At 44.8% G+C, this 22,726-nt stretch overlaps 1 protein-coding gene across 12 annotated transcripts in view; it reads right to left on the reverse strand.

Annotated features, from left to right (window-relative positions):
- Positions 1-22,726, reverse strand: part of NTRK2 (neurotrophic receptor tyrosine kinase 2) — a 446,678-nt gene that overhangs the window by 336,375 nt on the left and 87,577 nt on the right. For 6 of the 12 annotated variants that reach the window (XM_069762550.1, XM_069762510.1, XM_069762556.1 and 3 more), the window contains one exon: positions 6,634-6,672. The exons of the other annotated variants lie outside the window; for them this stretch is intronic. In XM_069762550.1, coding sequence (XP_069618651.1) covers positions 6,634-6,672 — 39 coding nt within the window. The remainder of the gene's footprint in view (positions 1-6,633; positions 6,673-22,726) is intronic. 12 annotated transcript variants of the gene reach the window in all.

A 22,726-nucleotide genomic window follows, 5' to 3' on the forward strand; every position in this document is an offset into this window, starting at 1 on the left:
CCTGAGGAATGACCATTTTGCTCTATCTTCAGGCTATTGGCAGCCTGTTTACATGGCAAGATAACCATGAAACAATCATATTTAACAACACTCGTTCTCGTTATCTTGTAGTGTAAATGCAGCTTAATATAATCACACATCCAGTCTGAAAAGTGGCTTCTGAAAAGACCATATTAACAAAGTATAACATTTGATAGCTCTTTTTTAAATAAAAAAAGTGGACACAAAAAAAATCAAACTAGAGAAACATCTCAGGATCCGGAAAACATACATTTTACTCTTTGGACCATTGACCATTAATTAAAGAGCATCTATCACTACACCTGCAATCTGTATTAGTTGCAAGTGCATTCACCATGCAAAAACAATTTCAATATTAATCTGTATATCTGCCATTATATATTTATATAGATAGACAACTAGGGCGCAGTGGTTAGCACTGCATCCTTGCAGTGCTGGGGTCCTGGGTTTAAATCCCACTAAGGACAACATCTGCAAGGAGTTTGTATGTTCTCCCCGTGTTTGCATGGGTTTCCTCCGGGTACTCCGGTTTCCTCCCACATTCCAAAGACATACTGATAGAAATCTAGATAGGAACAGTGATGATAATGGCAATGCGCCCTTGAAATAAGATAGTGATATATAAGCAAAGCATAATAAATAAAATAATAATTGAGTGTTACCATTTCTCCTTGTCAAAGGAATGCATCTCTACAAAGATCTTGGAATAATAATAATAATTTCCACAAATGGATGTGTTAAAAAAATGTTCCTGTGCTGAGATAATCTTATAAATGTGCCCCTGCACAATGGCTGTGTCTGACCGTACAAAGACATGGTCTGATCATACCACATCTCCTGGTCCTGGGCGCAGGAGGAAGGAAAAGATAGTATACAGACATGACAGCATGGGATTGTAGCTAATTTTTTCTTTGAAGTAAAATATTGTGTAAAAACAGGCAGTGGAATGTTATAACTTACAAAAAGAATCAGCTGTGATCCCCTGCTGTAATATCTGTATACTCTCTGTGGCTTCCCCTCTGCCCAGGAGCTGTGGTATGATCAGACCATGTTCCTGCACGGTCAGACACAACCATCACACAACAGGGGCACATTTATAAGATTATCTCAGCACAGGAACATTTTATTTAAGCACATCCAATTGAGGAAATTATTGGGGGATTTTTCCCTCTGTTTTTGGTTTCTGATTTAAAGTATTCAAAGCTATTTTTTTTTCTTTCTTCCTCTTTCCCACTGTTTTATGGCCTTGTTCAGCATTGGTTGGTTACCCTGCATAGTAACGCCTGCTAGGGCCTAATGCTAATTGGTTAAATGCTGATTGTGACCATTTGGTTCCTGAAACTAGCTGTCATTTCATTTCATATATATTTAGTCTGGCTGGGATAGGACGCGTGTGGGTTCGCGTGTGCAACAGATATTAAGTGCAACAGGATCAAGTGCTTGGCAGTTAGAAAATGGCAGTTGGACAGGGCAGGAGACAGGTAAGGTGCATAAGCTTTTCATACAAACATGCTTCTTGGTCAGTCGTACTACATAATGCATTGATCATATCAATATGCTTCTTATTTGTTTTTACTTCTGCTTTCTCACAACTCGCCCGCCCTTTAACGCATTCTGGGCACTCTCGCTATATCCACCCCTCCCCTCTCCCCTCTCCCATGTATAACTCTGAGGCTCTACTGACATTTCTTACCCACTCTAAACCAGCTACTACCACCATGCAGCACTCAAAACATTCATACAAATCATCCCACCACCTGCTCTTTCTGTTTTTTCTCCTTCTACTAGCTGCAGGTGACATCTCCCCAATCCCTGGACCTCCATCCACCAGCATACATTACTCTCCTCCAGCTACATATAGAAACCCTGCTGATCTTATTAACATTCAGTGCATGCCTTCTCCTATTGCTTTTCACTGTGCTCTCTGGAATGCACGGTCTGTGTGTATCAAACTAACTTACATTCACGATCTTTTCCTCTCTAATTCCCTTAACCTTCTGGCTATTACAGAAACCTGGATCCAGCACTCAGACACCACCGCTGCCGCTCTCTCGTTTGGTGGGCTGACTGTTGTGAATTCTGTGGCAGAGTTCACTCCTGTGGTCACAAGTGGTACTTCGGCTGATTCTCTCTGGGATCTTCCGTTTGTGGAGGAAAGTGGTACTGCAGCTTCTGAGTTTCCTCCCTCAGGTGATCTGGTGAGCTCGTTAGCTTCTTCTCTACTTAACTCCACCTGATGCTTTGATCTATGCTTCCTGTCAATGTTTCAGTGTGGGACTTGTTTTTTCCCTGGATCATTCCTGTGGCCTGCTGCTCTGCAAAGCTATGTTTTGCTTATGTTATTTTGTTGCTATTTTTCTGTCCAGCTTGCTTTATTGGTTTTTCTCGCCTGCTGGAAGCTCTGAGACGCAGAGGGTCTTTTTGTCCCCTCTGCGTGGTTTTTTATAGGTTTTTGTGCTGACCGCAAAGTTATCTTCCCTATCCTCGTTCTGTTCAGCTAGTCGGGCCTCACTTTGCTAAATCTGTTTCATCTCTATGTTTGTGTTTTCATCTTACTCACAGTCATTATATGTGAGGGGCTGCCTTTTCCTTTGGGGAATTTCTCTGAGGCAAGGTAGGCTTATTTTTCTATCTTCAGGATTAGCTAGTTTCTCAGGCTGTGACGAGGCGCCTAGGTTCTGGTCAGGAGCGCTCCACGGCTACCTTTAGTGTGGTTTGATAGGCTTAGGGATTGCGGTCTGCAGAGTTCCCACGTCTCAGAGCTCGTTCTATTATTTTGGGTTATTGTCAGTTCACTGAATGTGCTCTGACCTCCATGTCCATTGTGATTCTGAATTGCCTTTCATAACAGCTGACATTTTCACATACCACCAGACCTGAGAACAGACAGGGTAGAGGTGTTGGTTTACTCCTTTCATTACAATGTGCTTTCCAGGTCATCCCCCCCGGTTCCCTCACTTACATTTCCTTCCTTTGAAGTCCACGCTGTCAGACTCTATAACCCCTTCTCCTTGCAGGTGGTGGTTGTTTATCGCCCTCCAGGCTCCTCCCGCCTGTTTCTAGACCACTTTGCCACCTGGCTTACTCAATTTCTATCCTGTGACATCCCCGCCCTCATCATGGGAGACTTTAACATCCCCATCAATGATCCCCTCTCCCAATCTGCCTCTCATCTTCTCTCTCTAACTTCTTCATTCAACCTCTCACAGTTTACTAATTCTCCTACGCATGAGGACGGGAATAATCTGGACCTGGTTTTCTCCCATCCCGGATCGCTGCACGACTTTACTAACTCCACTCTCCCGCTCACGGACCACAACCTTCTTTCCTACTCTGTCAAGAATTGTCTCCTCACCCAGGACACCCCCACTTACCACACTTATTGGAATACACGTACCATTAATACTCAGCAGCTTATGGACAACCTCCACACATCTTTAGCCCCCATCTCCTCCCTGACCAGACTTAGCATTGTCACGCTTCAATATTACACTGAAGAATGCCCTGGATGAAGCATCACCTTCTACACACAGAAAGACCTGACACAGACAGTGGCAGCCCTGGCACACTATGCAAACACGCTTTCTTCAGCATTGCTCAAGGTGTGCAGAGCGGCAGTGGAGAAAATCTCTCTTAGCAGAAGACTTCACCCACTATAAGTTCATTCTCAAAACCTATAACTCTGCCCTTTCTCTGGCCAAACAATCCTACTTCACCACCCTCATCACCTCACTATCCAACAACCCAAAACAACTTTAACCTTAAACTCCCTCCTGAAACCTAAACTCCCTCCTGAAACCTAAAGTACAGGCCCCCACCTCCAATCTCAGTGGTGAGGATCTGGCCACTTATTTCCTAGAAAAAATCAACCACATCCATCAAGATATCTCAGCCCAATCTCCTCAGTGCCTGGATCCCTTTACCTGCCGCACCTCAAGCTCATTAGACATCTTTGAGCCTGTTTCAGAAGAAGAAGTTTCCAAGCTCCTCACTTCTGCTCGGCCTACAACCTGCAATGGTGACCCCGTTCCTTCACCTCTCCTGCAGTCTCTCTCACCAGTGGTCAGTGGTCACCACTCGCCTGACTAAAATATTTAACCTCTCTCTTTCTTCAGGTATCTTTCCCTCCTCATTTAAACATGCCATCATTACCCCTTTACTTAAAAAGCCATCCTTGGACTAGAACTGCACGGCTAACTACAGACCTGTCTCTTACCTATCCTTCATCTCTAAACTCCTGGAACGCTTGGTCCACTCCTGTCTAATCCGCTATCTCTCAGGTAACTCTCTTCTTGACCCCTTACAATCTGGTTTCCACTCTTTACACTCCACTGAAACACCCCCACTCTAATTCAAAATACCAAGGATTGTCTGTCTGCTGTCTCTAACATCATGTTCTCCCTCTATCTGAAACTAAATCTCTCCAAAACTGAACTACTTGTGTTTCTCCCTTCTACTAACCTAACTCTACCCAACATCGAAATTACCCTGGAGGGTTCAACCATAACTCCCAACAGCATGCCCGCTGTCTTGGGGTCATATTCGACACCGAACTTTCCTTTACTCCCTATATCCGATCACGCACTCGCTCCTGTCACCTGCATCTTAAAAACATCTCCAGAATCCGACCTTTTCTCACCTTTGAAATTGCCAAGACTCTTACTGTCGCTCTTATTAATTCTCGTGTGGACTACTGCAACTCTCTTCTGATCGGTCTCCCTCTTTCCAAACTTTCTCCTCTCCAATCCATCTTGGATGCAGCAGCCAGGGTCATATTTCTGTCCAGCCGCTTCACCAATGCCTTTATCTTGTGCCAGTCATTACACTGGCTACCCATTCACTACAGGGTCCAGTATAAACTCATCTCTCTCACCCACAAAGCTCTCCACAGTTCTGCACTGCCTTATATCTCCTCTCTCATCTCCGTCTTTCGCCCTACACATGCCCCCCGTTCTACAAATGACCTAAGACTAACATCCCTTGTAATCCAAACCCCGCACCTCTGTCTCCAAGACTTCTCTCGTGCTGCGCCAGCTCTCTGGAATGCACTTCCCCAGACGATCAGACTGATACCTAGCCCCAACTTATTCAAGCGTGCTTTAAAAACCCATCTCTTCAAACAAGCCTCCAACATCAACTACTCCTGTTCCTTCCTTCCAAATATTTTCTGTATGTGAATCTGCACCCTACTATTCATCTGTCTCCACACCCTCCATGCACACGATAACTGCACTTGATACTTGACTATTGCACTTAAACACACGGGCTGATGACCGGATCATGCAGCTTTATATGAAAATCCCTATTTATTATAATTGCCAGACCTGAAATAACAAGCACTTTTCACCTATTGTGTCCCCCCATTTCCTTGTAGATTGTAAGCTTGCGAGCAGGGACCTCACTCCTAATGTCACTGTTTAAATTGTCTTAACTTGTACTGAATTTATTGTCTGTACATGTCCCCGCTTAATTGTAAAATGCTGCGGAATATGTTGGCACTATATAAATAAAAATTGTTATTATTATTATTATTATTATTCAATAGTTATTCTAAGATCTATTGATTAAAATGAACTTTTGTTTGTGGGGCAACCCCTTTAATTAGATAGTCTAAGCGTATATGGACACATCCACAACTACTAACATCCCATCTTTTATATCGATAATATTAAGTTGAATAATAGCATTGAACTTTGTGGTGTCAATTTATATCCAGGGACTACACAAAGTCCAATTATAATTTACACATTAGGCGTCTATATGGAACATTTTCAAATGACTATGCAAAGTAAAAAAATACTATATCCACAACTACCTCTCTGTTAAGGATAACACCCACCTCTTCATAAAAGTGTTTCCAGTTTACTCCACAACATCTGTCCTTACTAAAACCATGTTGGCTATCTCTTATAATGTTTTCTATCACATACTCATGTATACAGTTCCTTAAAAGATCCTCAAACATCAATGAACTGTCCTATAAAATGATCCTGCAACTAATGGTGGAATTTTATCCTCTTTGCAGATGAAGCAGAACCATGACTCCAGACAATATCTGAATAGATAAATATATTATTATAATTTGTTTTTAGAGTACCATTGATTCCATGGTGCTGTAAATCTCCTATAGTCACTTCTATACCAGCCTGTGCAGCCCATGCCATCTTTTCAACTCCTTAATGATATTGGGAGAAGGTCAAAATATAAAGAAAGCATTGCTTCAGGATATTAAGGGTAGATAGATCCTATTTAGCATGGACAACAAAGTTGAGTGTCTCTTTATATCAGTGTTTGTGTGGTTCCCTTTAAACCAAAGAAAACAATGCAAACAAAAGTTAATCAATATTAATACATTTTTATATGTTACTATACATTTTTCCCATGAGGTTAAAAAGAAATAAAGGACAGGATTTTCTTTTGTGATTTCTACCATTTTAAATAATACTGACATGTCCATTCATCTTTTAAGTAAAGGCAACAAAAAAAGAATATTTTCATAGTTTATTAGATATGTTCCATTACTAATTATATGTCAAGTGATGGCATTGATGTATATATTTTTTGTTCAATCTCACTCAACCAATCAACTAAGAATAAAAAAATAATATGTACCATAAAATCCAGGGTCAGTAATTGGTTCATTTAATTCACCTAAAACAGAAAAACAGAAAAGAAAGTAAGAGAAAATGTGTGAGTATTATCACAGGTTCCATTATACTCTGCTCTTGCTAATCTGTATTATCGTTATTTTTTACTTATACAGTATAATGTATGCCGCATTTATATCTGTTCTCTATTTAAGTGCAGCACAAAAATGAATCATGGATTCATATGTTGGTGGCTAATAAAATTGGCATGCGTCTCTCCAGAAAGGAAGAAAAAAATCTTTACTCGATTTAGAAGCAAAACCCAGAATAATATCACCATAAGGTTTATCAATAGTGACTGGAGGCACTATGTGTATACATGTATTTGTTAAGATGGCTTTTCTCATAACACTCTTGATCCTCCTTGAAGATAGACAAACCATTCTTGAGTTAGAAATCAACCAAAGAGTGCAATTGCGTTTGTAGAGAAGATCATTGGGACTCAACCGCGATACCAGACATAGCCTGGGCACTATTTGTGGAAAAGAGTAGACTCGTTTTAATCCCTAAAGTGAGCCTGCAAAACTTGAGCCTGCAAAACTGCTGACCATGGTACAGAGCTGCTTAACTCATGACTTTCTGAGGCTTTTAAAAGCGGGATAAATTGGAAAGTGAAATTTTATTTTGGTACATGCCTCTCCCAAAGGTGCTCTAGGAAATTCCTAGGCCTGAGGTGTTCTTGGCTCTCTGCATTAATGGTTCTATAACTCCTCTCCTTTGCTCTTGAGTGACAGCTGTAGTTGGCTTCACAATGGGAGCATGTTAGCACAAATGACTGTTCAAACCAAGCACAGACACTCAATGCATCCTTGGCATGGCCAAACGGTGCAGTACACGTTACCACCTATTTGTTTTCTATCTTTGTCCAACTTTTTTCTTATAAAGCCAGAGCTGTCAAACAAGAAAGTGGTAAATAGCAAAAATTCACCGCACACTCTAATGGAATGATTTGCAACCATCTGTGGAATTTTATTTTAGACAAAGAAAAAAAGTGTCAAGTTACAAAAATTGGTCCAAAACCCAGTAAAGTAGAGACACCTGATGTTTCGACCCTCCCGGGTCTTAACCATGGGGTTTACTATGTAGAAAGGGATGTACCGGATAGTGGTAGGCTGTAAATAAATGGTAACCTTTGGAGAATATGAAAAGTACCAGGTAATGATAGTAGGTCAGAGGTAATCTTAAGAGGTTTTGAATGGAGGCCCGGTAGAGTCCTGTGCAGTAGAAAGCGATGCTTTTTGTATGTGATATATTTTCCGTGTCTGGTAAGATATATGTATTGTTTCGTACTTATTGTCAGAATTGTGCCAATCATTGGTGGCCAATGGCGGTAACGGTGTCCTGAGGCTGTAGAACCGTCCTGGATATGCTTGCGCTCTGCTCCCCTTAAGAAAGAGGAGCAAATCATATATAGAGAGAAGCGAACTTGTCCGGAAAACATTTGTCAATTTCAAATTCGGCACGTACATTGCACATTCGGATCCATGTTCGCTTTCACAAGCATTTTTACTCAAAGTCTGCAAAATTCAGTCACAGTTCAGTAAATTATTTCCACTAATGCATTTGTTATTACTTTGGCAAGGATAGTGGTACTGTATGATGAGCGGGGTGACGCGGTGACATTTTTGATGAGGAGAGGGGATGTGGAGAGATTAGAGGAGCAGCATGCTTTTTTTCCCCTTAACTTTATGTGTGTTGATTCCAGCAGCCAATCAGAATGCAGAAACTATCCACAATGTCATGATACAAGGTCTTCTGTGATTGACTGCCAAAGTCATATGCCCCTGGCCATGTTTTTCTGGTGCCATTTTCTCAGTGTTACAGTGCAGAGAAGCCACTGCTGATAGTGCTGCAAGTGAACTTGATAGTTAGCTAGACAGGATCCTGTCCTGTGTGAAGTTGATCTTCGAGCATCTAACTAGATTGTGCAAAAACTGTCTCTGGAGGCCCCATTTGCTAATCCAAATTGTTTGTGATAAAACTGTGTTTCAGTGACAAATCAGGAGGCCAGATTTCCACTTAAAAATCATTAGGCCTAATATTGTGGTGCAGTCACGAAGCCCAATTAGTTAATCCAAATTATTTGTGAAAAAACTGTGTTTCAGAGACAAATCAAAAGGCAAGATTTCCACTTAAAAATCATTAGTCCTAATACTGGGGTGCAGCCACGAGGCCCAATTAGCTACTCCAAATCATTTGTGATAAAACTGTGTTTCCGAGAAAAATCAGAAGGCTAGATTTCCACTTAAACATTGTTAGGCCTAATATTGGAGTGCAGCCACGATGTCCAATTAGCTAATCCAAATCATATAGGATAAAACTATGTTGCACGGAGGAATCAGAAGGCCACAAATCCTAATCAAAATAGTTTGGGATACTAGTCTGGTTTTAACACCAGGCCTCATTTCATAATCCAAAACATTTGGGATAATAGTCTGGTTTTGGCACCAGGCCTCATTTCATAATCCAAATCATTTGGGATAATAGTCTGGAACAGGCACCAGATCTAATTTCATAATAAAAATATTTTGTGCTAATTCTGTGGTTCCGCCACTAGCCCACATTTTATAATATAAATCCTGTGTGCTAACAATGTGTTGCAGGCACCATGCCTCATTTCATAATCAAAATCGTTGAGGATAATCTTTGGCAGTGCACAGTTCAGAAAGAGCATGTGCTCCAGTGGATGGCAAGCGCTGCATCAAGTGGCCTCTTCTCCTCTTCCTCCACCTTAACAACGAACACAGTAAAATCCTCAGAGGTGGCACCCCAATCACCCTTGTTTCCCCCCACGTCAAAAAATTTCCGGATGCCCAACTGATTGTGGGGAACCACTGATGGGCCATTCTGCAGAGCTGTTCAGACATTCTATTCAAAGAGCATCAGAGGTCTGCCCTAAAGATTCACAGAATCCAGAGAAGGAAGGCATTTGCACTGATGCCCAAAATTGTTTTCATGTTGGATCTGGGGCCGGATGAAGTAGGGTCTGAGCAGAATCCAGCCCGTCCTCACTAGATGTTAACCACCAGGGGTGGAGGTGATCTGATGAGACTCAAAAACCAGAGGTGCAAGCGGACTGTACTGTGGTGCCAGGGCAGTAAGAGGAGGAGGGTTGTTATGATCTGGTAATTCAGTACCACAATGGACATAGAAGTCAGAGCACATACAGTGACCTGACAATAACCCAAAAACATAGAACGAGCTCTGAGACGTGGGAACTCTGCTGACCGCAATCCCTAATCCTCTCCAACCACACTAGAGGCAGCCGTGGATTGCGCCTAACGCTCCCTATGCAACTCGGCACAGCCTGAGAAACTAGCTAGCCTGAAGATAGAAAATAAGCCTACCTTGCCTCAGAGAAATACCCCAAAGGAAAAGGCAGCCCCCACATATAATGACTGTGAGTTAAGATGAAAAGACAAACGTAGAGATGAAATAGATTTAGCAAAGTGAGGCCCGACTTTCTGAACAGAGCGAGGATAGGAAAGGTTGCAGGCAACACAAAACCCTACAAACAACCACACAAAGGAGGCAAAAAGACCCTCCGTACCGACTAACGGCACGGAGGTACACCCTCTGCATCCCAGAGCTTCCAGCAAGCAAGAAAAACCAAATAAGCAAGCTGGACAGAAAAAAACAGCAAACAAAATAACAAAAGCGGAACTTAGCTATGCAGAGCAGCAGGCCACAGGAACGATCTAGGAGGAAGCAAGTCCTATACTAGAACATTGACTGGAGGCCAGGATCAAAGCACCAGGTGGAGTTAAATAGAGCAGCACCTAACGACTTCACCACTCACCTGAGGAAGGAAACTCAGAAGCCGCAGTACCACTCTCCTCCACCAACGGAAGCTCATAGAGAGACTCAGCCGAAGTACCACTTGTGACCACAGGAGGGAGCTCTGCCACAGAATTCACAACAGTACCCCCCCCTTGAGGAGGGGTCACCGAACCCTCACCAGAGCCCCCAGGACGACCAGGATGAGCCATATGAAAGGTACGAACAAGATCGGGAGCATGGACATCAGAGGCAAAGACCCAGGAATTATCTTCCTGAGCATAACCCTTCCACTTAACCAGATACTGGAGTTTCCGTCTTGAAACACGAGAATCCAAAATCTTCTCCACAATATACTCCAACTCCCCCTCCACCAAAACCGGGGCAGGAGGATCAACAGATGGAACCATAGGTGCCACGTATCTCCGCAACAATGACCTATGGAATACGTTATGTATGGAAAAAGAATCTGGAAGGGTCAAACGAAAAGACACAGGATTAAGAACCTCAGAGATCCTATACGGACCAATGAAACGAGGTTTAAACTTAGGAGAGGAAACCTTCATAGGGATATGACGAGAAGACAACCAAACCAAATTCCCAACACGAAGTCGGGGACCCACACAGCGTCTGCGATTAGCGAAACGTTGAGCCTTCTCCTGGGACAAGGTCAAATTGTCCACTACATGAGTCCAAATCTGCTGCAACCTGTCCACCACAGTATCCACACCAGGACAGTCCGAAGACTCAACCTGCCCTGAAGAGAAACGAGAATGGAACCCAGAGTTGCAGAAAAACGGCGAAACCAAGGTAGCCGAGCTGGCCCGATTATTAAGGGCGAACTCAGCCAAAGGCAAAAAGGACACCCAGTCATCCTGATCAGCAGAAACAAAGCATCTCAGATATGTTTCCAAGGTCTGATTGGTTCGTTCGGTCTGGCCATTAGTCTGAGGATGGAAAGCCGAGGAAAAAGACAAGTCAATGCCCATCCTAGCACAAAAGGCTCGCCAAAACCTCGAAATAAACTGGGAACCTCTGTCAGAAACGATATTCTCTTGAATGCCATGAAAACGAACCACATGCTGGAAGAACAATGGCACCAAATCAGAGGAGGAAGGTAATTTAGACAAGGGTACCAAATGGACCATCTTAGAGAAGCGATCACAAACCACCCAAATGACTGACATTTTTTGAGAGACGGGAAGATCTGAAATAAAATCCATAGAGATATGTGTCCAAGGCCTCTTCGGGACCGGCAAGGGCAAAAGCAACCCACTGGCACGAGAACAGCAGGGCTTAGCCCGAGCACAAATCCCACAGGACTGCACAAAAGAACGCACATCCCGCGACAGAGATGGCCACCAAAAGGATCTAGCCACTAACTCTCTGGTACCAAAGATTCCAGGATGACCAGCCAACACCGAACAATGAAACTCAGAGATAACTTTATTCGTCCACCTATCAGGGACAAACAGTTTCTCCGCTGGGCAATGATCAGGTTTATTAGCCTGAAATTTTTGCAGCACTCGCCGCAAATCAGGGGAGATGGCAGACACAATTACTCCCTCTTTAAGAATACCCGCCGGCTCAGATAAACCCGGAGAGTCGGGCACAAAACTCCTAGACAGGGCATCCGCCTTCACATTTTTAGAGCCCGGAAGGTACGAAACCACAAAGTCAAAACGGGCAAAAAACAGCGACCAACGAGCCTGTCTAGGATTCAACCGCTTGGCAGACTCGAGATAAGTCAAGTTCTTATGATCAGTCAAGACCACCACGCGATGCTTAGCTCCTTCAAGCCAATGACGCCACTCCTCGAATGCCCACTTCATGGCCAGCAACTCTCGATTGCCAACATCATAATTTCGCTCAGCAGGCGAAAACTTCCTGGAAAAGAAGGCGCATGGTTTAATCACCGAGCAATCAGAACTTCTCTGCGACAAAACAGCCCCCGCTCCAATTTCAGAAGCATCAACCTCAACCTGGAACGGAAGCGAAACATCTGGTTGACACAACACAGGGGCAGAAGAAAAACGACGCTTCAACTCTTGAAAAGCTTCCACAGCAGCAGAAGACCAATTGACCACATCAGCACCCTTCTTGGTCAAATCGGTCAATGGTTTAGCAATACTAGAAAAATTGCAGATGAAGTGACGATAAAAATTAGCAAAGCCCAGGAACTTTTGCAGACTTTTCAGAGATGTCGGCTGAGTCCAATCACGGATGGCTTGGACCTTAACAGGGTCCATCTCGATAGTAGAAGGGGAAAAAATCAACCCCAAAAATGAAACCTTCTGAACACCAAAGAGACACTTTGATCCCTTCACAAACAAAGAATTAGCACGCAGGACCTGAAACACCGTTCTGACCTGCTTCACATGAGACTCCCAATCATCCGAGAAGATCAAAATATCATCCAAGTATACAATCAGGAATTTATCTAGGTACTCTCGGAAGATGTCATGCATAAAGGACTGAAACACTGATGGAGCATTGGCAAGTCCGAATGGCATTACTAGATACTCAAAATGGCCCTCAGGCATATTAAATGCAGTTTTCCATTCATCGCCTCGCTTAATACGCACAAGATTATACGCACCACGAAGATCTATCTTGGTGAACCAACTAGCCCCCTTAATCCGAGCAAACAAATCAGATAACAGCGGCAAGGGGTACTGAAATTTAACCGTGATCTTATTTAGAAGGCGGTAATCTATACAAGGTCTCAGCGAACCATCCTTCTTGGCCACAAAAAAGAACCCTGCTCCTAATGGCGACGATGACGGGCGAATATGCCCCTTCTCCAAGGACTCCTTCACGTAACTCCGCATAGCGGCGTGCTCAGGCACAGATAAATTAAACAGTCGACCTTTTGGGAATTTACTACCAGGAATCAAATCGATAGCATAATCACAATCCCTATGCGGAGGCAGGGTATCGGACTTGGGCTCATCAAATACATCCCGGTAATCAGACAAGAACTCTGGAACCTCAGAAGGGGTAGATGACGAAATAGACAGAAATGGGACATCACCATGTACCCCCTGACAACCCCAGCTGGACACAGACATGGATTTCCAATCTAATACTGGATTATGGACTTGTAGCCATGGCAACCCCAATACGACCACATCATGCAGATTATGCAACACCAGAAAGCGAATAACCTCCTGATGTGCAGGAGCCATGCATATGGTCAGCTGGGTCCAATACTGAGGCTTATTCTTGGCCAAAGGCGTAGCATCAATTCCTCTCAATGGAATAGGACACTGCAAGGGCTCCAAGAAAAACCCACAACGCCTAGCATACTCCAAGTCCATCAAATTCAGGGCAGTGCCTGAATCCACAAATGCCATGACAGAATAAGATGACAAAGAGCAGATCAAGGTAACAGACAAAAGAAATTTTGACTGTACCATACCAATGGTGGCAGACCTAGCGAACCGCTTAGTGCGCTTAGGACAATCAGAGATAGCATGAGTGGAATCACCACAGTAGAAACACAGCCCATTCTGACGTCTGTGTTCTTGCCGTTCAACTCTGATCAAAGTCCTATCGCACTGCATAGGCTCAGGTTTATGCTCAGATAATACTGCCAAATGGTGCACAGATTTACGCTCACGCAAGCGTCGACCGATCTGAATGGCCAAAGACATAGAGTCATTCAAACCAGCAGGCATAGGAAATCCCACCATGACATCCTTAAGGGCTTCAGAGAGACCCTTTCTGAAAATAGCTGCGAGCGCACCTTCATTCCATTGAGTGAGTACGGACCACTTTCTAAATTTCTGACAATATACCTCCATCTCATCCTGACCCTGACACAGAGCCAGCAAATGTTTTTCTGCCTGATCCACTGAATTAGGTTCATCGTACAGCAATCCGAGCGCCAGGAAAAACGCATCAATATTACTTAATGCAGTCCTGAGGGTCGCCACGTAAAAAAGAAATGATGATCCTAACTTGTTGAACTGGGTCACCAGAGGAGCGAGGTTTCAAAGCCAGAAATAGTTTACAATTATTTTTGAAACTCAGAAATTTAGTTCTATCTCCAAAAAACAAATCAGGAATAGGAATTCTTGGTTCTAACATAGAATTCTGAACCACAAAGTCTTGAATATTTTGTACTCTTGCCGTGAGCTGATCCACACATGAAGACAGACCTTTAATGTCCATCGCTACACCTGTGTCCTGAACCCACCAAATGTCTAGGGGAAAAAAAAGGCAAAACACAGTGCAGAGAAAAAAAAATGGTCTCAGAACTTCTTTTTTCCCTCTACTGAGAATCATTAGTACCCTGGGCCTCCAGTACTGTTATGATCTGGTAATTCAGTACCACAATGGACATAGAAGTCAGAGCACATACAGTGACCTGACAATAACCCAAAAACATAGAACGAGCTCTGAGACGTGGGAACTCTGCTGACCGCAATCCCTAATCCTCTCCAACCACACTAGAGGCAGCCGTGGATTGCGCCTAACGCTCCCTATGCAACTCGGCACAGCCTGAGAAACTAGTTAGCCTGAAGATAGAAAATAAGCCTACCTTGCCTCAGAGAAATACCCCAAAGGAAAAGGCAGCCCCCACATATAATGACTGTGAGTTAAGATGAAAAGACAAACGTAGAGATGAAATAGATTTAGCAAAGTGAGGCCCGACTTTCTGAACAGAGCGAGGATAGGAAAGGTAACTTTGCGGTCAACACAAAACCCTACAAACAACCACGCAAAGGGGGCAAAAAGACCCTCCGTACCGACTAACGGCACGGAGGTACACCCTCTGCATCCCAGAGCTTCCAGCAAGCAAGAAAAACCAAATAAGCAAGCTGGACAGAAAAAAACAGCACACAAAATAACAAAAGCGGAACTTAGCTATGCAGAGCAGCAGGCCACAGGAACGATCCAGGAGGAAGCAAGTCCTATACTAGAACATTGACTGGAGGCCAGGATCAAAGCACCAGGTGGAGTTAAATAGAGCAGCACCTAATGACTTCACCACTCACCTGAGGAAGGAAACTCAGAAGCCGCAGTACCACTCTCCTCCACCAACGGAAGCTCATAGAGAGACTCAGCCGAAGTACCACTTGTGACCACAGGAGGGAGCTCTGCCACAGAATTCACAACAGAGGGTGACTCTCAGGGTGACGAGTATCAGAACAGAGAGAATGACAAATTCCACTTGGTGTGAACCCAGTGGTACGCAGCTGAGTAGCTCAGCAGAGGAGGTGGAAGGTGGAAGAGGAGGAAGATGAGGAGGTTACGATTCAGCTTCCTGCACAGACACAAAAGCATTGCATCCTCAGCCACAACTCAGGCTGTGGCCAGCACCGATCGCTAGTGTGCAGCTCACATGGGAGGCAATGGTTGCCTAGTCAGGGCCTTTTGTGGTACGTTTGGTGAACTCAAAGGATGACCCAACTCAGGTTATCTGGGAAATTTGCAAAAAAAAACTCAGTAGTGGCAAAAATTGCAATAATTTGACAGCTACATTTATGAACCGCCACATGCACGATCAACATAAATTAGTCTGGGAATCTTACTGCGCTAAAAAGTTGACTAGCAGGCCTCGCCAACCGCCAGTCATCCCATCAACCACATCTGCTGCTTCTTCGGCCTCCGTCACTGTGCCAAGTGTTCTCACACAGGTCTAGGCCACAGAAAATCTAGTTGTTTACCCCCACAATTGAAGTGAGTGAGCCCGTTTGCTGTTACGGAAGTGGACATGACTGCTGTTTTTGTGTTGCCTAGCACAACACCTATTTCTCAATCAACCATAACATCTCCACCTGCACCACACTCACAGTCGAGCAGCTTGTCTTGTTCACCCTACTCCACCCTCAAACAGCAGAGTAGCTGGCCCACGGTCCCGCTGTTGTGGTCACGTAAAAAATTGTTTCCTCCTCTTCTACACACCAAAGCTAAGAGCTTGATCTCCACCATCTCCAATCTGTTGGCCACGTAAATGTTGCCTTTCCGCCTGGTGGCAGTTGCAGTCCCCCAGTATTAGTTGTCCAGTCACAATTATTTCTGTAAGAAAGCTGTGCATGTGCAACACCCGCATATTGCAAACATCACCCATTCCCTCAAAAAGTTTATGTCTGCCAGGGTGCATTTCACCACTGACACCTGGATGAGCAAACACGAGCAGGGGCATAATATCTCGCTGACTGGGCACTGGGTGACTCTGGTGGATGTGGGGGCAAAGAGATCAAGGGGCTGCTCCACAAGTGTTTGAATCCCCAAGGCTTGCGGGACAAACCTCTGTAACTAATAGTTCCTCCACTGCTTCTGGCTCTTCCACCTCCTCTCGGGCCTCCAACTGTGCCCTCAATCTGATGTTCATTTCAACAGATAGAATCCCCCATTTCCATATGGCACAGCCATTGCTCACCGAACTCAGGCAGTGGTCAAATAAACATGCCTTGAAGATCACTCAAGTGTTGTGGACAGCTATCCAGGCTGAGTTAGAGCAATGACTCTCTCCACTGAACCTGGAGCCAGGGAACACCGTGCGTGATAACGATGCATCCCTGGCAGTGGTTCTATGCCAGAGCAACCTCACACATGTTTTGCAGCAATTGTTTTGCCACTATCCCGGCCTGGATGCGCTACTGTAGAAAGCATGGCCGCTGTGTGCTCACTTGCACCCAATCGTATCCCAGAGGTCATAATTTTGCATCTTTACAGAGGCCTTTCAGTTAACCGTTTGATTTATTGACATGTTGCAGCGACTGTGGCAACAGTGATGAGCCCTGGTGCAGTATGTCCTTTTGCAAAGCCTGGGCCAACGCAGTCCGGATGTGGTGAAAATTACGCTTGTGGATCGGGCACAGATGAAGGACCTTTGCATCCTTCTGCACAGTTTTGAAATGGCTACTAAAATGGTTAGTGCTGACGATCCTGCCATCAGCATCACTATTCCAATCATCGACATGCTCAGACACACTTTGAATAAACTGCGTGAGAAGGTTGTGGGCCCGGTGGAGGAGGTGGAAGCAGAGGAGATTGCGGAAGGGATAACAATATCTCAAAGTTAAGGACTTTTGTTTCACATGCGGGTGCCATGGCAGGGTGGAGTACAGCGAACGAGGAAGGCTCATAGTGCCAGCCAAACTGTTAGTGATGCTGCAAGAGCCGAGGAACAAATGGAGGAGGACAAGGTAATTGACATGCAACTGTCAGGAGATGAAGAGGATAATGATCCCCTGTCTGTGGTCCATTGTTGGCAGGAGGGGATGGAGAAAGCAACCTTGAGTGTTACCCCGCCACCAACACACCATGGACTTGGTCTTCATGGAAGCGCCAGACACATGAGCGCCTTCTTGCTGCACTATCTTCAACATGATGTCCATATTCTTAGGGATAGAAATAGTGCTAACTACTGGGTTGCCACTGTTAGATCCACGGTACAAGAGTAAAGTTTGCCAGATACTTCCCATCTGGAAAGGGATGAATGCATGATGGATTATCGAAACATGTTTGCAGACAATCTTAAGAGTGGTTTTCCCCAAGACAGGCATGCAGTGTGTATCGCAGTTTTAGACATCCAACCCTGGGAACGTCAAGTCGTTGTCGCAAAAACATTAGCAGCAGCAGTGTGAGTGGCATAAGCAATCTCTGTGAGTCATTTCACACATTTGTTAGAACAGCCCGTGCACCAGCAGAACAGAGTACAAGTCTGGCACGTTGTGAACAATTGGAGAGGATGGTGTTATGAAAGGCAATTCAGAATCACAATGGACATGGAGGTCAGAGCACATACAGTGAACTGACAATAACCCAAAATAATAGAACGAGCTCTGAGACGTGGGAACTCTGCAGACCGCAATCCCTAAGCCTATCAAACCACACTAAAGGTAGCCGTGGAGCGCTCCTGACCAGAACCTAGGCGCCTCGTCACAGCCTGAGAAACTAGCTAATCCTGAAGATAGAAAAATAAGCCTACCTTGCCTCAGAGAAATTCCCCAAAGGAAAAGGCAGCCCCCCTCATATAATGACTGTGAGTAAGATGAAAACACAAACATAGAGATGAAACAGATTTAGCAAAGTGAGGCCCGACTAGCTGAACAGAACGAGGATAGGGAAGATAACTTTGCGGTCAGCACAAAAACCTATAAAAAACCACGCAGAGGGGACAAAAAGACCCTCCGCACCGACTAACGGTACGGAGGTGGTCCCTCTGCGTCTCAGAGCTTCCAGCAGGCGAGAAAAACCAATAAAGCAAGCTGGACAGAAAAATAGCAACAAAATAACATAAGCAAAACTTAGCTTTGCAGAGCAGCAGGCCACAGGAATGATCCAGGGAAAAAACAAGTCCCACACTGAAACATTGACAGGAAGCATAGATCAAAGCATCAGGTGGAGTTAAGTAGAGAAGAAGCTAACGAGCTCACCAGATCACCTGAGGGAGGAAACTCAGAAGCTGCAGTACCACTTTCCTCCACAAACGGAAGATCCCAGAGAGAATCAGCCGAAGTACCACTTGTGACCACAGGAGTGAACTCTGCCACAGAATTCACAACAGTACCCCCCCCTTAGGAGGGGTCACCGAACCCTCACCAGAGCCCCCAGGCCGACCAGGATGAGCCACATGAAAGGCACGAACAAGATCGGGAGCATGGACATCAAAAACCCAGGAATTATCCTCCTGAGCATAACCCTTCCATTTAACCAGATACTGGAGTTTCCGTCTTGAAACACTAGAATCCAAAATCTTCTCCACAATATACTCCAATTCCCCCTCCACCAAAACCGGGGCAGGAGGATCAACAGATGGAACCATAGGTGCCACGTATCTCCGCAACAATGACCTATGGAATACGTTATGTATGGAAAAAGAATCTGGAAGGGTCAGACGAAAAGACACAGGATTAAGAACCTCAGAAATCCTATACGGACCAATAAAACGAGGTTTAAACTTAGGAGAGGAAACCTTCATAGGAATATGACGAGAAGATAACCAAACCAGATCCCCAACACGAAGTCGGGGACCCACACGGCGTCTGCGATTAGCGAAAAGTTGAGCCTTCTCCTGGGACAAGGTCAAATTGTCCACTACCTGAGTCCAAATCTACTGCAACCTGTCCACCACAGTATCCACACCAGGACAGTCCGAAGACTCAACCTGTCCAGAAGAGAAACGAGGATGGAACCCAGAATTGCAGAAAAACGGTGAAACCAAGGTAGCCGAGCTGGCCCGATTATTAAGGGCGAACTCAGCCAAAGGCAAAAAGGACACCCAGTCATCCTGATCAGCAGAAACAAAGCATCTCAGATATGTTTCCAAGGTCTGATTGGTTCGCTCGGTCTGGCCATTAGTCTGAGGATGGAAAGCCGAGGAAAAAGACAAGTCAATGCCCATCCTACCACAAAAGGCTCGCCAAAACCTCGAAACAAACTGGGAACCTCTGTCAGAAACAATATTCTCTGGAATGCCATGCAAACGAACCACATGCTGGAAGAACAAAGGCACCAAATCAGAGGAGGAAGGCAATTTAGACAAGGGTACCAGATGGACCATCTTAGAGAAGCGATCACAGACCACCCAAATGACTGACATCTTTTGAGAAACGGGAAGGTCAGAAATAAAATCCATAGAGATATGTGTCCAAGGCCTCTTTGGGACCGGCAAGGGCAAAAGCAACCCACTGGCACGAGAACAGCAGGGCTTAGCCCAAGCACAAATCCCACAGGACTGCACAAAAGCACGCACATCCCGCGACAGAGAGGGCCACGAAAAGGATCTAGCCACTAACTCTCTGGTACCAAAGATGCCAGGATGACCAGCCAACACCGAACAGTGAAGTTCAGAGATAACTCTATTCGTCCACCTATCAGGGACAAACAGTTTCTCCGCTGGGCAACGATCAGGTTTATTAGCCTGAAATTTCTGCAGCACCCGCCGCAAATCAGGGGAGATGGCAGACACAATTACTCCTTCCTTGAGGATACCCGCCGGCTCAGATAAACCCGGAGAGTCGGGTACAAAACTCCTAGACAGAGCATCCGCCTTCACATTTTTAGAGCCCGGAAGGTACGAAATCACAAAGTCAAAACGGGCAAAAAACAACGACCAACGAGCTTGTCTAGGATTCAAGCGCTTGGCAGACTCGAGATAAGTCAAGTTCTTATGATCAGTCAATACCACCACGCGATGCTTAGCTCCTTCAAGCCAATGACGCCACTCCTCGAATGCCCACTTCATGGCCAGCAACTCTCGGTTGCCCACATCATAATTACGCTCAGCAGGCGAAAACTTCCTGGAAAAGAAGGCGCATGGTTTCATCACTGAGCAACCAGAACCTCTCTGCGACAAAACAGCCCCCGCTCCAATCTCAGAAGCATCAACCTCGACCTGGAACGGAAGAGAAACATCTGGTTGACACAACACAGGGGCAGAAGAAAAACGACGCTTCAACTCTTGAAAAGCTTCCACAGCAGCAGAAGACCAATTGACCACATCAGCACCCTTCTTGGTCAAATCGGTCAATGGTTTAGCAATACTAGAAAAATTGCAGATGAAGCGACGATAAAAATTAGCAAAGCCCAGGAACTTTTGCAGACTTTTCAGAGATGTCGGCTGAGTCCAATCATGGATGGCTTGGACCTTAACAGGATCCATCTCGATAGTAGAAGGGGAAAAGATGAACCCCAAAAATGAAACCTTCTGCACACCAAAGAGACACTTTGATCCCTTCACAAACAAAGAATTAGCACGCAGGACCTGAAAAACCGTTCTGACCTGCTTCACATGAGACTCCCAATCATCCGAGAAGATCAAAATGTCATCCAAGTACACAATCAGGAATTTATCCAGGTACTCTCGGAAGATGTCATGCATAAAGGACTGAAACACTGATGGAGCATTGGCAAGTCCGAACGGCATCACGAGATACTCAAAATGACCCTCGGGCGTATTAAATGCAGTTTTCCATTCATCACCTTGCTTAATTCGCACCAGATTATACGCATCACGAAGATCTATCTTTGTGAACCAACTAGCCCCCTTAATCCGAGCAAACAGATCAGATAACAATGGCAAGGGGTACTGAAATTTAACCGTGATCTTATTAAGAAGGCGGTAATCTATACAAGGTCTCAGCGAACCATCCTTCTTGGCTACAAAAAAGAACCCTGCTCCTAATGGCGACGATGACGGGCGAATATGCCCCTTCTCCAGGGATTCCTTCACATAACTGCGCATAGCGGTGTGCTCAGGCACGGACAAATTAAACAATCGACCTTTTGGGAATTTACTACCAGGAATCAAATTGATAGCACAATCACAATCCCTATGCGGAGGTAGGGTATTGGACTTGGGCTCATCAAATACATCCCGGTAATTAGACAAGAACTCTGGGACCTCAGAAGGAGTGGATGACGAAATTGACAGAAATGGAACATCACCATGTACCCCCTGACAACCCCAGCTGGACACCGACATGGATTTCCAATCTAATACTGGATTATGGGCTTGTAGCCATGGCAACCCCAACACGACCACATCATGCAGATTATGCAACACCAGAAAGCGAATAACCTCCTGATGTGCAGGAGCCATGCACATGGTCAGCTGGGTCCAGTATTGAGGCTTATTCTTGGCCAAAGGCGTAGCATCAATTCCTCTCAATGGAATAGGACACTGCAAGGGCTCCAAGAAAAACCCACAACGTTTAGCATATTCCAAGTCCATCAAATTCAGGGCAGCACTTGAATCCACAAATGCCATGACAGAATATGATGACAAAGAGCAGATCAAGGTAATGGACAGAAGAAATTTTGACTGTACAGTACCAATGGTGGCAGACCTAGCGAACCGCTTAGTGCGCTTAGGACAATCAGAGATAGCATGAGTGGAATCACCACAGTAGAAACACAGACCATTCAGACGTCTATGTTCTTGCCGTTCAACTCTGGTCAAGGTCCTATCACACTGCATATCAAAAAACCTGATCTGCACATCCAAACATAGACACAGTGTGAACAGGTGCTGAACCCAGAGTCGCCAACTCGTATATATTTAAGTAAATAGGGCAGCACACTGCAGCGCCAAAACATGCAAACTTGAAAACACAAAATTTGAACTGCATTACTGCACTGAAAATATGAAAAATGAGAGCTTTTAGCGCATAAAAATGGCCAATTTTATGTGTACCTCGTAGCCACGATAAGGCATCTCTCTTATACGAGGCCCTACGCTTGACCTACCTCTCTGAGAATAAACGTCTCCATCTGAATCAGATGGAGACGTTTATTCTCAGAGAGGTAGGTCAAGCGTAGGG

The sequence above is a fragment of the Ranitomeya imitator genome, chromosome 1, assembly GCF_032444005.1.
Source record: "Ranitomeya imitator isolate aRanImi1 chromosome 1, aRanImi1.pri, whole genome shotgun sequence".
Classification (NCBI taxonomy): Eukaryota; Metazoa; Chordata; class Amphibia; order Anura; family Dendrobatidae; genus Ranitomeya; species Ranitomeya imitator.